Raw genomic sequence first — 15,207 nt, 5'->3', positions numbered from 1 at the left:
TTACATTCTGAATAAAACCGCCCAGATACACCTTTGCCAGGGCGTAAGAAGTGTCCTTTAAAGTTATTCCTTACATAAATTTGGACTTATGCAATTGCGTATGGGCAATGTGTGTATTGAATTAGAAGAATCTGGAATCTCTTTCTTGAATGTGTTTTCCAAAATATTCTTGATTCTTGTTGCTCTTGTGAGCTCTCTCCAGTCCTTTCTAAATGGAGGGTACCACGTGATGGACAAATACAAAGATATTAGAACTTTACTATCTAAAGTAGATACTATGTCTGTACAACTAAGTATACCATCATGATGATCTTTTTGTTACATCATGTGCTGATCATCTGTGATGACAAAGTAGGGTTTTTTTCCCAAAATTACTGTTTCCTGGATCAGAGTCCTGTAAATAATCCCTGCCCTTTGTGTTTCCAGATTTGTGACCTCATATATTGGTCTTCTGGGAACGGGCTTTTGTTTGGTTTTTTTTCCCCATGCATTGCTTGTCAAGCAGTCTTTTGGCTTTTGGTCACTGACTCGTATTCTTTGTTTTTCGTTTCTGTTCAAATCTTGGCTTTCTATCATCTCTAGACTCCATGTATATTGATTTTATGCTTTCTTCCAGGTCACTCTAAAAATGCTAAATAGCACTGCGCTGAGAATGGGTTCCTGCAGGATCCCATTTGAAGCATATCTACATGACGAGTGTTCCAGTCTACTGTTGCATTTGAGACATGTCCTGGTTTTGGCTGGGATGGAGTTCATTTTCTCCTTAGTAGCTAGCACAGTGCTGTGTTCTGGCTCCGATGTGGGAACGATGCTGGTAACACACTGCTGGTTTCAGTTCTTGCTGGGCGATGTTTATACTAAGTCAAGGACTTTCCAGTTCCTTGGGCCCTGCCAGCGAGAGGGCTGGGGGGGCACGGGAAATTGGGAGGGGGCACAGCCAGGACAGCTGGCCTGAACCAGCCAAAGGGGTATTCCATACCATGGGACGTCATGCTGAGTATATAAACTGGGGGGTGAGCTGGGGCTCGGGGCCTGGCTGGGCACCAGGTCAGCAGGTGGTGAGCACATGTACTGTGCATCACTTGTTTTCCTTTCTCCCTTTCCCTTTGGATTTTATCCTTTCCACCACCTTTTCCATTATAATTATTTCCTTTTAATTCTGTTTAAATTGTTCTTATCTGAACCCTCAAGTTTTACATTCCTTTCCGATTCTTCTCCCCACCCCTCTGGGTGAGAGGAAGCGAGCGAGCAGCTGGTGGTACTTGGTGGCCGGCCGGGGTTAAACCATGACAGACATGTAATGTATCTTGTGTTAGATCCATTTAATGTCTTCTGAGTTTATTACTCTACCTTCTTAATCAAAATGTCATTCAGTACCAAGTCCAGTGCATTGCAGAAACCATAATACATTACAGAGTCTAAGTATATTGTGATGACTGTGTGTATCAACCAAACTTTTAATCTCATGAAAGAAGAAATATCAGGTTAGTCTGACAAGATCTGTTTTCTGTAATGTTGGAAATAGTTAGTGCTAATTATCTTTTAGTCTTACTTAATCAAATCTTTTTTCAGCTTTTCCATTATTTTGACAATGAAAAATACACACGCACAGATCAGCTGCAGATCCAACATTCAGAGGTCTCGTGAAGGGGAGTACCAGTGGGGCAAGCTTTTCCTTAGCCAGGTCTTTCTAAACTCATTTGGCTTTTCCTCCTGAGTTACTACTGGAATTCTTTTGCTGTCGTGTAGTGAATAAATGCTCTTTTGTACTATTAACACCACCAGTGTTCCCACGCAGTGATGGACTGCTGGTGGGATTCAGCCTTTTCCTAGTATTTTCAGTTGAACTGTCTGGACCTTCTCTGCTGCAACTTCCACCTGCCACCAAAGCCTTGTCCTGCATGTATCAGCTCCACCAGATGCTGAAAATAGACTCCTTTGTTTATTTTCCTCCTTCACTAATTTCTTAATTCTCTTTACTTTGTAACCCACTCCAACAACTTCTCTTATTTTCAGTTTGTAATGGATTGCTTTGTTATAGCTGGTTTTCTTTCCTGATTAAGAGAGAATGTTTTTAACTAGCATAAGCTTCTTTGTGGCTTGTCTGGTTTGGATAGCGTTTTCCATGGATTCATTGAAGAAAGTTTAGATGATTTACCTACAGATCATCCTCTTCTGTCAGGTTTTAAGGAGGACTTCCCACAGATGTAATGGGAGGTCTCTTTAATATTAAAAAAATAGTAATGTTTTTTTGAATTGAGGCAGGTCAGATTCTTGCAATTCTGTCTCAGTTCAAGTCCTTAGTTTTAGTTGTGGTTTTGCTGTGTTTTTTTCTCTAGACAAGGGATGCAAAGAAGATCTTGCTCTGATTTAATGTCTGTATCTGAATAACTAATTTCTTATAATGCTTAAAGCGCATGGGGTTTTTTTGGACAAGATGCAGAAATGAACAAAATCATTGCAGCTAAGAGCCCACGGAAGGGTGTGTGCATAGTGTGTTGTGTTCATGTTTCAATTTTTGCAGCATTGCAGGATGCTATGCATGATGCTGTTCTCCCAGGCGCCCAGGTGATGTGGAAATAAAAAGCCCATCTTCTATCGTTCCAAAGGCTTCCAAGCCCAGTAGGTTCTTTCTGGTTTGAACGCTCGCACTCTCTGAGCCCTGTGGGTGGCTGGGGTTACTGCCACGGCTTATTCTGCAGCCTGTGCCATCACACCGAGACTTGGATACTATGCAGAGGGTTGCTGCGGCAGTACGCACAGCCAGCTGGGGCTTCCCTGCTGGCAGGACCGTGGGTGAGGACCTGGAAGCTGGGTCGGGTGTCTCGGCGTCGGCTTGCAGGTGTAGGTGTGACTGCACCCACGCCTGTGCAAATGTACAGAGCAGCTTCTAAATCTTGTTTCAGCTAGTGACAGTGGGAAGTTGCTGTGGTCTCTGTGTTTAGGAAGGACATTGTGGCAGTGCCCTCTGCACTTACTGTGGAGCTGTCATGTCTCTGACTAGCAAGAGAGATGAATGCTGTGCTGAGATGTACAGATCCTGCAGTGCTCGTTTCCCTGTTCCCTGGAGCCACGGCAGCCCTCGTGTCAGGGTCAGGCTGTATGTAACTCTCAGTGAGCTTGCGCAGTGTTCGATAGCGGTATTTTAGAGTCCTCCTGGCCGTGGTGCTCAGGGCTGTTGGGAGGATGCTGAGACACTGGATCTTTGGTGTTTCCCAGCTCCTGACCTTAGATCTTCATTTATTTTTCTGCTGCAGGTTCAGGCTGGTTATATGCCCTGTGCTCTTGTAATGCCTCTGCTCCAGCTCTGTGTGAAGAGTGGGTGGAGCACAGCTCCAGTCTGTTCCTTCTGGGGGGCACTGGGCTGTTTTCTCCAGATGCAGCTTTTTCTGCTGTCATCCACGCTTTGGACAGCACAAGGCCCCATCACTGCAGTCGCGTTTGTAAACCTGAAATCAATGCAGAAGTTTTAAGCAGGTATAAATGAGAGTTCAAGTTACTCTTGGTGCTGGCTTGTCTCCAGATGGGATTTAAGGGCATGCATTTGATTTATTGCATCTAAGCAACTTGGGACCTTCTCCAACCTGAGAGACTCTTTTGCTGTGCCACCTACTAAGAGTGGTGATCAGCTCAAATACTTAAAACAGGTAATTAATAAGGACCCCTGGTTTGGTTGCTGACCTCTCCTCTCTGGTCTGAGGCAGCACTATCTGTGGACTCTGGTGTAGACTGCTCGGTACAGCTTACCTACCTGCAGATGGAGGCTGACAGGAGCTGTGGACTGCTTTGCTTGGAGGCAGGAGCTGTGTAAGGCAGGTCTGTGGTTGCTGTAGGGGTAGCTGCATTAAGCAGACACTTCTTTTAAGTTTTGCCCCAGGTGCATTCAAAAGAGAATCTGTACAAGAACAAGAGTTTGTACAGTGGAGCTCTCCTGGGGATGCTGCAGCCGAGATCTCATTTTCACAGTGCTTGCTGCTACTGTTTCTGCTTGAAGACCAAGTGTCTTTCTGTCTTTCTCAGGTTTACATTCCCTTAGAGCACAGGGATATAAATTCAATCTATGTCCCAGGTGCCCTCAGAGACTCATAAGCATTACAGCCTGTGAGCAACCAAGTGCTTGGAAATAAAGGGAATGTTTGGGAGCGGCAGTGGTTGAAGGCATTCATTACATCCAGGGGGCTGTGTCAGTCCCTTCCAAACTAAAAGCCTCCTTCCAAATGGAGATCAACTGGAAGTAGATCTGGCACTTGGGGTGTCAGAAGTGAAAGTTTTGTTCCACAGGGAGAACAAAGAGGAACCATAAAAATCTTCTGCATCGGTTGGGGCCCTCCACAGGGTTATATGGAGTTGTCTTGTGTATGTATTGAAGAGTCATACAGGCATTTGTTTCTCACTGCAGATGATGCTTAACACATGAAGGGATAGGTACTTGCACCGTTATTTAAGGACTGTCCTTGTAGGAGGCAGTTGGTTGAGAAAGCATAAACAGAAAAATTCAGGAACAATGCAGAAGGAGCCATGAAGTGGTAGCCTCATTAGAGACACTCCTGGTCTTGTGCTTTTGGAAGCTTCTTGACTTTGGCTTCACAGTCCTAATTATAAAACCAAGCAGAAGTAGTAACTTCAGTGTTGTACCATGCCAGAAAAAAAAAAAACCTTCTTGAATTGCGTAGTTTCCATTTCCAAAAAGTGTTTCCAGATGGAGTCTTTGTGTGCTGCTGCTTTTTTTCTTTTGCTCTTATTTGTCATTTAAACAGCAGAGGTAAATTCTCTTCAAGGTAAAATTGAATAAATTTGGCAGTGTTAGTGATTTTAAAAAGCAAGAAGAAAAGAAAACACACAACAAAGCATTCCTTGAACAGGAAATCATTTTGGTTCAGGTGTTCTTTTCGAAGATCTCCTCCAGACATCCTTCTGTATCCCCCTCCAGCCTTACACTCCAGTATTTGAAAGTGATTTTTAGTAATGGAGGATAAGAGGAAAGCAGACAAGCCGTTATAATCTTGCCTCCTGTGGAACTTCTCCAGTGGGGACTATTCAGCATCCCTGTGGTCCTCACTGTTTTCCTGCCTGTGGGGTGCCCGTTATGTGGGGTGACGTTTCCTCCCCTTTTGATGAGAAGCTGACTGTAAAGTCATTATTATAGGTCTTGGTGACAGCCCACTGCCCATGCCCGATGTCGAGGTAATCCTGGGGAGTGGAGAAAAGCCTGTAAACGCTGATATTACTGTTCCCCATGACAGTGTGTCACAGTTTCTCCTGTGTCTAAGTTCCCTTAGTTGTTGCTTTCTCATGAATGGTGAGAAATGGTGAGAAAGCTTAGGCTTCTACATAGAACTTAAGCTTGAGTTAAACTGCTAGTTAGTGATAACTAGCTGGATTTGCAGACGTGCCGGCGGGACTATTTTAGTATTTGGAAAATCGTTGGACACTGTGTTCTGAAGCTATTTCTCACGTATCTGTCCATGTTGTATTTTTGGTCTGCCTTAAATTTTCTGTTTATTCCATTACGTCTGTATCTCAGCTTTTAAGAGCATATGTGTTAAACTTTGGATCCAGTCTTTATTCCACATGTGCATAAATCCCTGAATTAGCAGGAATTTTGCCTTGAAGAGGCTACTGAGGTTGGTCCCACAGTGTTAACATCTGCTTTCGCTATCTGTTGAGCCGTGCAGTTAGCCCAAGGGTGAGCGGCAACATCCCCGTGGCTGCCTGTGCCAGTGATGAGGTTGTTTGCTTGTTCATGCGGAGGTAGCTGCTTTGTGCCACGATTTGTCAGCCTGGATGAATTTTGAGTAGGTAACCTTTTCTTTGCTGTCCTGTGAGTTGTCACAGTGGATATCTGATACTTGCATCCTACAGGCCTAGACAAGAAAGATTAGAGGGAGTTCAGCTCACTGATCTGTTGTGATAGCAGAGGCTCTGAGGAGAGCCAATAAAACCGGCGAAATGAGCAGTCCTGGGATGCTCGCTGAGGATGGCCAGAACATGGCAGAGAGTCACAGAAGAAAGCTTTGTGTGCCAATAATGGATGCCAGTTTCCAATGATCATTGCTGCCTGTAGTAATCACGTACCAGTACTGTAGGTTCAAGCTTTGAGTCGCATCTCTGATCAGGTGGACTAAGCCCCACATGTGCATGGGATCCGGTTGCAGCCCCGACCCCAACATTGCCTTTCTGCGTTCTCTTGGATAGTTTATATAAACCTTCCCTGCTCTGACTGACTTCATTACAGAAAAATTGCACCATTATTTGTCAGCCTGCTACATGGTGCTTCGAGTGCCACCAGTGACTCACTGACTTATTTAAAGTTTAAAGGTAGATTTTGCCACCAGAAGTACTGTAAGACTTTAAGATGTTCAGGGGCTGGGCTTCTGTCTGTGTATAAGTGAAATATCTAGAAGCATCCCCAAAAAACCTCACCCTGTAGAGCTAATTAGTTTCTCCTGGAAAAAAAAATAAAACAGGTAATCAGTTGGCCAATTAAGTCGGTTATGTGGAGTTTCCAGAGCAAATAGTTTTTTAGGATACACCATTTATCACAAGCTATTTGTGAGGACAGGTTAAGTTGTCTGTTATTGATTTCTTAGTAGTAGGTTCTCAGGAAACGGCAAAGATCGGAATAAAGCCTCTCTTCCAACAACAGTGATACTCACCGGTGAAAATGTATATTGGTTTTGGGGGAAATTGCTCTTAACCACAATTAACAAGTTTAGCTCAGCATCATTACTGAATTTCGCATCCTTTCACAGAAGCCCTGCAGCTCTTAAAGGCCTTTTGATGTCTTCAGCTAAGTGATGCTTTTTGCCCTCCTGTCCTCCTTAGCAGGATCCTGGAAGGCTGTCAGTGCTTTAGAGGCCCTTCAGGTAACTTAATTTCAGACAAATAATAATTCATGAGCTTGACCTCTGTGTGCAGGGTTGCTATACAGCTCTTATTACTGCCCTGTTCCTTAAATTCAGATCAATTCATGTCTTACAGTTTTGACAAACGGGGTGCGATGAGGTGGAGAGCATGTTTAGTCATTTTTTTTTTAATCCCTTGTATTTATTTCTGTTCGCTTTTTGATTTAAACAGCAGAAGACTGTGTGGTCAAAGGTCAGGGTGGATGGGGTGGAGTTTTCCCACAACTGCTGATGGCTTGCTGATCCCAGTGTTTATATATCCAGTCCCTCTGACGAGGATGATGTGTTCGACAGGAGAGCTTCTCCTATTTTGGGAGCATGCTTAGGCTGGAGTTCTGAATCCCTCCTTTGGAAACGTTTAGAAAATGTTAGGATGCGGTCAGGTCAGCACTCAGATACATCTCCTCAGTGGTAACTGATTTCAGAGCAGCTGTGTGTATGTTGAAAGCTAAGCACGTGTTGAAGGTGGTCTTGAGGTGTTTTGCATAATGGTGTTATGCAGGCTCAGGAGCAGGAGACGGAGCCAGCTGGCTAGGTCGCCTTGTAGGGGGTGTCCAAAGAACTGAAGGAAACCATAGTCTGAGTCACTTTGAAAGAAGTGTCCTGCCTTGGAAAGCACGAGGTTTCCCCTGTAAGTAGGGATTTTTTGTACGTGCTTTTGTGTGTGTACGTTGCATGCAAACTGGCTGTGTTTGTTTCCAGTAACAGTGTTTTGTATAGAGCTCGGTCGAGAAGGCCTTAGGGTAGAAAATCTGTAAGTTAGTTGTTTGTTTTCACACTGATGTAGACTCTCTGGCAAGCATCGCCCTTTCCTTCTTTCATTGCCACAATAAATTCAGTGTCATCGGTATAAGTGACTGAGGGTAAGGGCAGCCCTGGGCCAGTTGCTGTGTGGTAAGATCAGTTTTGATGGACTTGGCATCATGCAGAAAGATAGATTTTTTTCACCTCCAAGATTCAGGGGTAAATCCAACTGTGCTTTCTGGTTCCTTCGGTTAATGGTGGGGAGCAAGTGCTCTCGTGTGGGAGAACACACCCTGGTTTTTTGCTAATTGGCATTGTGCATCTGCAGGTAGCACAAGAGGGTAGGTTTGCTGTTTAATTTGCATAAGATGTTGGCAGCTTTTAGTTTGCCAGGGGGCTGTACTCATTCCTGTTCTTGGTAGCCAGTGAAAGGTAAAACACAGCAGGAATTTAGCCAGTGGAGACACTGCAGCACAGAAGTGTCCTTAGCTGGATGTCTTGTCTTAGAAGAGCAACGTGTCAAAATTGGATTAAGGCAGAGACTTGAAGAAAGGCAAAAGCTAAACTAAAACTAGCAACCTCAGCCTGTAGGCTTAGTTGAACTAAGCTCAGAGGGGAGGCAAGGTGTGTTTAAATCATCTTCTCCAGGCTCTGATGTGAGTGGATCCCAGTGAAGGGAGGATGCTTCTGGAAGGAAACGCTCCTCTGCTCACTGGGGTGATCCCTCAGACCTGGAGGTGTGTGGCCTGGCTAAAGCGTGGTGTCAGGATCTGGAGCCGCGTGTTTAAGCAATGTGAACGTGGTAGAACAAAAGCGAGCGCCTGGCTTGTCAGGCTGAGAAGACAGCATTTGAGCTTACAGAAACGCATTTTGAGTTTTTGCAACACTAGAATAAATAACGTCTTGATAATTATGAATGGAAACTGTCACATTAAATCTAGCAGCTCTCACATTGAAAGACTGAGTGTGTTCGTATTCTGTAGAGAGCAAGAGGGGGATAGCTGATGCATTAATAAGCTCAGCAATTACAGTTTTGCAGGGTTTGTGTGTGTCGTATAGTAGATTGGGAGATTGTTAGTATCGGTTAAAATAAGCCTACCAATGTCAATAATACTAAAATCTCATTAATTTTAGGCAATTAGCCTGTGGATTAGACTTGAATCCTATTCAGTTGGTTAAAAGGTATGGGGAAATCCTACTCTGAGATGAACAACTGCTGTTGTACAATTCTGATGTTCCTTACGTAGCACCAAGTCCGAAACCAGATGTAGCCATCAAAAATTAAAGCAGGGAAAGAGTACACAGAGTATAATCTGATTCCCTCCAAAATCCCTGAAAGGTTAAACATGAATGTTAAAAGTCAACTTTTGTTGATTCTCCACGAGGCTAGTTAGGTTTTTTCCCCACCTTAATAATTGAAAAATAGCCGATTAATTCCTTATATGTCTTATTTTCATCAAAAAGCACAAGTATTTTAGAACTAAAAATAAATGGCTTTTATTTTTCCACAGAAAAAAATATTAGTCATGTAACAATTCCCGCCTCTCTAGCAAAGACAAAATGGCAGACCTGCAGCTAAATCAGTTACGCTGCTCTGATGAGTTCTCCACATCTGGCCCCGAGCAACCCCAGTCTGTCAAGGAATGAATCACTGCAGAGTCAAAGGCCATTAATACATCTTCCTATATGAGAAAAATTATCTTAATTAATCATCAATCTTAAATCTAAACATTGCTCCTGTAAACCTAAAGGCATAAGAAAGAAGAGGCTCTTCTTGGACCCGCAGGGTAATCATCTGCCTTTGTATTTATTAGGATCCATTGCTTGAAGATTTTCATTGGCCATAGCTGTGTATTAAAACACAGTATGTTAATGCAGGATCAGAATATTTTAGCAGAAAACTGTAATTAAAAAAGTAGCTGAGCTGAGGCACTCACTTCATTGACTTCCTTCCCATTTTTTTAAGACTAATTCTCATAATAAGTACTACAATGAATGGCTAGAGTAACTATTCTTGTCAGTAGAAGCTGCTGTATCAGTTTAATGAGAAAGCTTTAGCATAAGGTGTTTAGAGGTTTTGATTTTGTTCCCAGCAGATCCCATGCCTTGAAAGCCAGTTTGGGGTGGGGAGGGCCACTGGGGTTTTGGAAATATTTTGTATGTCATTGAGTGAAGTGAGTGAATGACAATAGCAATTAGAAACAGAAACAGCTATACTGACTAATTTGCCAAAAGTGTCCATACAAACAGGCAAGTCGTGAGTGGAGATGTTCCTATGAGCACCAAGAGTGATGCTCTGTGGCTGGGAGAGCTGCGCAGGGTCCTGCTCAGGCACGGCCAGGCAGGACAGGCGGGGGGGTGGAGGGCACTGCTAGACCAGGGGTCACGGTCAGGATTTGCAGGGGAGTGTGACTTGAGGAAGGGTGAATGACATGGCAGATAGACAGGAGCTGCGGGGAACCAGCTCCTGGGGGAGGGAAGGGTACTCCAGGTTGTCCTGTAGGTAGTCCTGTACCAGGCATCGACATTTCCTCACCTTGGGACTCTTCTCAAAATCCAATCCAGGCAGCAAAAGTCCCTTCAACAGCAGAAGGCAGAGAACTGGGAAAATGTTGCTGGTGGCTAGGGAAACAGGAGGGAAAGCAATTTTAGCGAGTGTTTTGCTATTAATTACAGCCTTGAATGATGTTTTAAAATATTTTTGGTAGCAGTTGGATAGTTTGTGTTCTAATGGAGTAGACTGAAATAACGCAGACAAAAAAGAATGATTAGCAATTTATAATTATTGTGAAATGTTTTGAATTGATAATATGTGGGAAAAGATTTAAACTTAGTTGCTGCACTGAAATTACAGAAAGCTTTGCAGGCAGCTGGGTTTACATCCCGGAAGCAAGTAGGTAGTTGATACTGAAAAGACAGTCACATGTGTCTGGCGAAGTGTCTTCTCAAGAGCAGTTAGAACATCCGCCCTAAAGACAAAGGCTTTGGGTTTCTTGCCTGGCTGTCCATTTTCCCACAGCGCTTTGTGGTCCCAGTACACAGAAATGACCAGAATAGCTACTTCTCAAAGCAGCTGGGGAGTCAAGAGTGTGAAGTAGGTTAGGGCTGAGCAGAAGGGTACACAAGACTCCCGTGAGAGCCATGCAGTTGTACGTGCAGCAGAGATGGGCTTCTCAGCCTAGCGAGAGCATCCTTTGCTAAAGGAGACTAAAATACACAAATAAGAAAGCCCAGACTCTCCTGGGTGTGCCTGACTCATGACTGTTGCTGGGTTTTGGTTTAATCTTGCTTGAGGTGCCCCAAGGTTGCAGAAAAGATACGGAATTGAAACAGGACGCTCATCTGCTGAGCACCAAGCTGTCATGAGTGCCCTACAGGCGTTCTGACCCGTCCCAGGCTCTCCTCCCAGCACTGCTTCGGAGACTTCTTCCCCTTCTCCTCCCACATAGGCTGAGACTCTTTGTCTCATGCCTTTTTATCCCAGCGTTCCTCCTTTATTCACGATATCTCATAAATCCTAGTGAGATCCACCCCACTTCTAGTTATGCAGGCCTTAAACGGGTGCTGGAGGTTCCGATGAACCCTCTCTTTCCATGTATGTCTATTTTGAAAATGTATGTGGCACAAGCAGATACGACCTCCTCACAGCTGTAGCATATTGTTGAGATCTGGAAGGCAGTTTAATAGCTGCAAATGTCATTCATGAAAACTTGGTGTCTCTAATGCTGCAGTCAATCAAGTCGCTGTATAGCTCAGTATATTTTATAGCTCAGTAGGGAACTGAATTGTGGGAAGGGGTAACATGTTGTGTTTTGAGGTTCAGAAGAACAGGAATTATCTTGAGATAAACATATCTTCTTTATTATTTATGTACTTGTGGAATGGCCAAATAAAACTTACTGTTTTGTTTTGTCTTCTTTTTTTTTAATGTAATTATTCCACAGGATCCTTCAAACCAAAAATGTGGAAGAAAGAAAACAGTGTCCTTCAGCAGCATGCCATCAGAGAAGAAAATAAGCAGTGCCAGTGACTGTATCAGCTTTATGCAAGCTGGGTGTGAATTGAAGAAAGTTCGCCCAAATTCCCGGATTTATAACCGTTTTTTTACTCTGGATCCTGACCTGCAGGCTCTTCGTTGGGAGCCGTCCAAGAAGGACCTTGAGAAAGCCAAGCTTGACATTTCTGCTATAAAAGAGATCAGACTAGGGAAGAACACCGAAACGTTCAGGAACAATGGACTTGCAGACCAGATTTCTGAGGACTGTGCGCTGTCGGTAATTCATGGTGAGAACTATGAGTCCCTTGACTTGGTTGCCAATTCAGCTGATGTGGCCAATATTTGGGTGTCAGGATTAAGGTACTTGGTTTCTCGTAGCAAACAACCCCTGGATTTGATGGAAGGCAGCCATAACACCCCACGGTTTACCTGGCTAAAAGCTGTATTTGAAGCAGCAGATGTTGATGGTAATGGCATAATGTTAGAAGATACATCTGTGGAGCTAATAAAAAAGCTTAATCCCACCTTAAAGGAATCAAAGATTAGATTAAAATTTAAGGAAATCCAGAAAAGCAAAGAGAAACTGACAACACGAGTGACAAAAGAGGAATTTTGTGAAGCGTTCAGTGAACTTTGCACAAGGCCTGAAGTTTATTTCTTGCTTGTGCAGATATCTAAAAACAAAGAGTATCTAGATGCCAATGACCTCATGCTGTTTTTAGAAGCTGAGCAAGGAGTGACCCACATAACAGAAGAAATGTGTCTAGATATCATACGCAGGTATGAGCTTTCTCAAGAAGGGCGGTTGAAAGGTTTTCTTGCAATTGATGGATTTACGCAATACTTGTTGTCCCCGGAATGTGATATTTTTGACCCAGAGCACAAAAAAATTGTCCAGGACATGACACAGCCTTTGTCACATTACTACATCAATGCATCCCACAATACATATCTCATAGAAGACCAGATCAGAGGGCCAGCTGATATCAACGGTTATGTCAGAGCTTTAAAGATGAGTTGTCGGAGTATTGAGCTAGACGTTTGTGATGGCCCAGATAATGAACCCATTATTTGTAACCGTAACAACATGACATCACCACTTGCCTTTCGAAATGTTATTGAGGTAATAAACAAATTGGCCTTCTTTGCTTCAGAATACCCCCTTATTCTCTGCCTGGGGAACCACTGCTCAGTACAGCAGCAGAAGGTAGTGGTACAACACATGAAAAGCATCTTCGGAAACAAACTGTACACAGAGGCACCTTTATCCTCTGAAGTCTACCTCCCATCACCTGAGAAACTGAAAATGAAGATCATTGTGAAGGGGAAGAAGCTGCCTTGTGACCAGGACATATTAGAAGGAGAAGTCACAGATGAAGATGAAGAGGCTGAGATATCCCGGAGACTGTCGGAGGACTTCTCGAGGGAACCGAAGCTGATCTGGCTCTGCAGGGAATTGTCAGACTTGGTGTCCCTATGCAAATCTGTCCAATACAAAGACTTTGAGACATCCATGAAAGCTCAAAATTATTGGGAAATGTGCTCCTTCAGTGAGGCAGAAGCCAGTCGGATTGCAAATGAATATCCCGAAGATTTTGTCAACTACAACAAAAAGTTTCTGTCCAGGGTGTACCCAAGTGCTATGAGGATAGACTCCAGCAACTTAAATCCTCAGGATTTTTGGAATTGTGGTTGCCAGATAGTGGCAATGAACTATCAGACCCCGGGGCCCATGATGGACCTACACACCGGCTGGTTTCTACAGAACGGGGGATGCGGGTACGTTCTCAGGCCTTCAGTGATGCGTGATGAGGTATCTTACTTCAGTGCAAATACCAAGGGCATTGTTCCAGGGGTCTCTCCCCAGGTCCTGCATGTCAAAATAATCAGTGGTCAGAACTTTCCAAAGCCCAAGGGTGCATGTGCAAAAGGGGATGTCATAGACCCCTATGTCTGCATAGAAATACATGGGATTCCTGCAGACTGCACCGAACAAAGAACTAAAACTGTTCAGCAAAACAGTGATAACCCCATTTTTGATGAAAGCTTTGAGTTCCAGATCAACCTGCCGGAGCTGGCCATAATCCGTTTTGTTGTTTTGGATGATGACTACATTGGGGATGAGTTCATAGGGCAGTACACCATCCCGCTGGAGTGCTTACAGCCTGGCTACAGGCACATACCACTGCGGTCCTTTGTTGGCGATATCATGGAGCACGTTACCCTCTTTGTTCACATTGCAATAACCAACCGAAGCGGAGGCGGGAAGGCCCAAAAGCGCAGCCTCTCGGTGAGGATAGGGAAGAAAGCAAGGGAGTACACCATGCTGAGGAACACCGGGCTCAAGACTATCGATGACATCTTTAAGCTGGCAGTGCATCCGCTACGAGAGGCTACGGACATGAGAGAGAATATGCAGGTATGACACTTTTGTCGCGTGTGTTGGTGTGTCCTGAACGTGGAATTGAAGGTCCTGGTGCAAGCTGCTGGTTGGGCAAACGTGCTGAAGCTGGTGGAAGCGGGTGAGGCTTTGGACCCACCACTGTTGTCAGCCTTTAATGGGGTGTCGGAAGGCTCATAGTTACAGGTGCTAACTAAAAAGCAAATGTGGGGTTAGGCAGAAATGTTTTAAAAAAACAATAGGCCCTCTCCAAATGCATGCTCTGCTGGTTGTTTTTGTCTGAGAAGGCAGAACTGAGTGTTTGTTTGCCCAGGCCTCTGGTTTCAAAAAACTTAATTTCATCGCTGGTGCTGGAGAATGTCAGCAAGCCTTAGTTCTGCTAACCGAGTGAGGGTTAGGCTTTTAAATTTTTTTGTTTTGATGAGCTTGAGAAACAGTCAGGGGATGTGTCATTAAGGTCTTGTCTACACCAGAAGATCCCAGTGTGCAAAGAGCAGCACGTTTCCCCGAGTGCCCGTTGCTGCCGTTTGCCCAAGGGCTGCAGGTGTCCACGCTGGCACCCAGTGCCGCTCGCCTTGTGGTTTCCTCCCTGCTAAGGAGCCGCGTTGTGTCGGCTGGCTGAGCTCAGGCTCGGGTGCCCTGAGCCTGCCTGGGCTCGGGGGGCTCCTGGCTCCATGTCTGCCTACCCGTGCCGCCCTGAGCGCCGCCGGAGCCCGCTGCGGCTGGCCGTGGCGGGGCCGGGCACACAGCCCCGGCACAGCTGCCCGGTTTGACCTTCGTGCCGCTGGGAGGTGAAGTGGCAGCGAGGCCCAAGAGGAGCCAGCCTTCCCGTGCTCCCTGCACGGCAGGGCACTGCCACTTGCTGAAGGGGCAGCTCAACTCAGGGGCCCAGGTGCTGCCTAGAAACAAAACTGAGTAGCGTTAAACAATGAGTTTTCTTCAATAAATAGCTGAAATCAGCCATAACTATCTCCTTGGTAAAGACACAGAAACAATTCATTTTTCTTTCTTGTAAACTGGAGAAAAACACATGGTACTTCATTGACCCCGCTCTGCTGGCCGGAGTCTAAAGCAAATGAAATGTTGGCAGCTGGAAAAGTTTGCAAGATGACTTAAGTTTTAAATCACTCCCAAGGGAATAGTCTAAGCATATTTTTAAG

The 15,207-nt window shown here is 44.7% G+C and overlaps 1 protein-coding gene across 4 annotated transcripts in view; it reads left to right on the top strand.

The window, feature by feature from the left end:
• The window catches only part of PLCL1 (phospholipase C like 1 (inactive)), a 228,945-nt gene that overhangs the window by 150,023 nt on the left and 63,715 nt on the right, over positions 1–15,207 (top strand). For all 4 annotated transcript variants that reach the window (XM_055812011.1, XM_055812010.1, XM_055812012.1 and 1 more), the window contains exon 2: positions 11,594–14,065. In XM_055812011.1, the coding sequence (XP_055667986.1) occupies positions 11,594–14,065 (2,472 nt within the window). The remainder of the gene's footprint in view (positions 1–11,593; positions 14,066–15,207) is intronic.

Source organism: Falco peregrinus, chromosome 8 (genome assembly GCF_023634155.1).
Source record: "Falco peregrinus isolate bFalPer1 chromosome 8, bFalPer1.pri, whole genome shotgun sequence".
Lineage (NCBI taxonomy): Eukaryota > Metazoa > Chordata > Aves > Falconiformes > Falconidae > Falco > Falco peregrinus.
The sequence above is the reverse complement of the archived record's forward strand: the minus strand, read 5'-3'. Positions and strand labels throughout refer to the sequence as shown.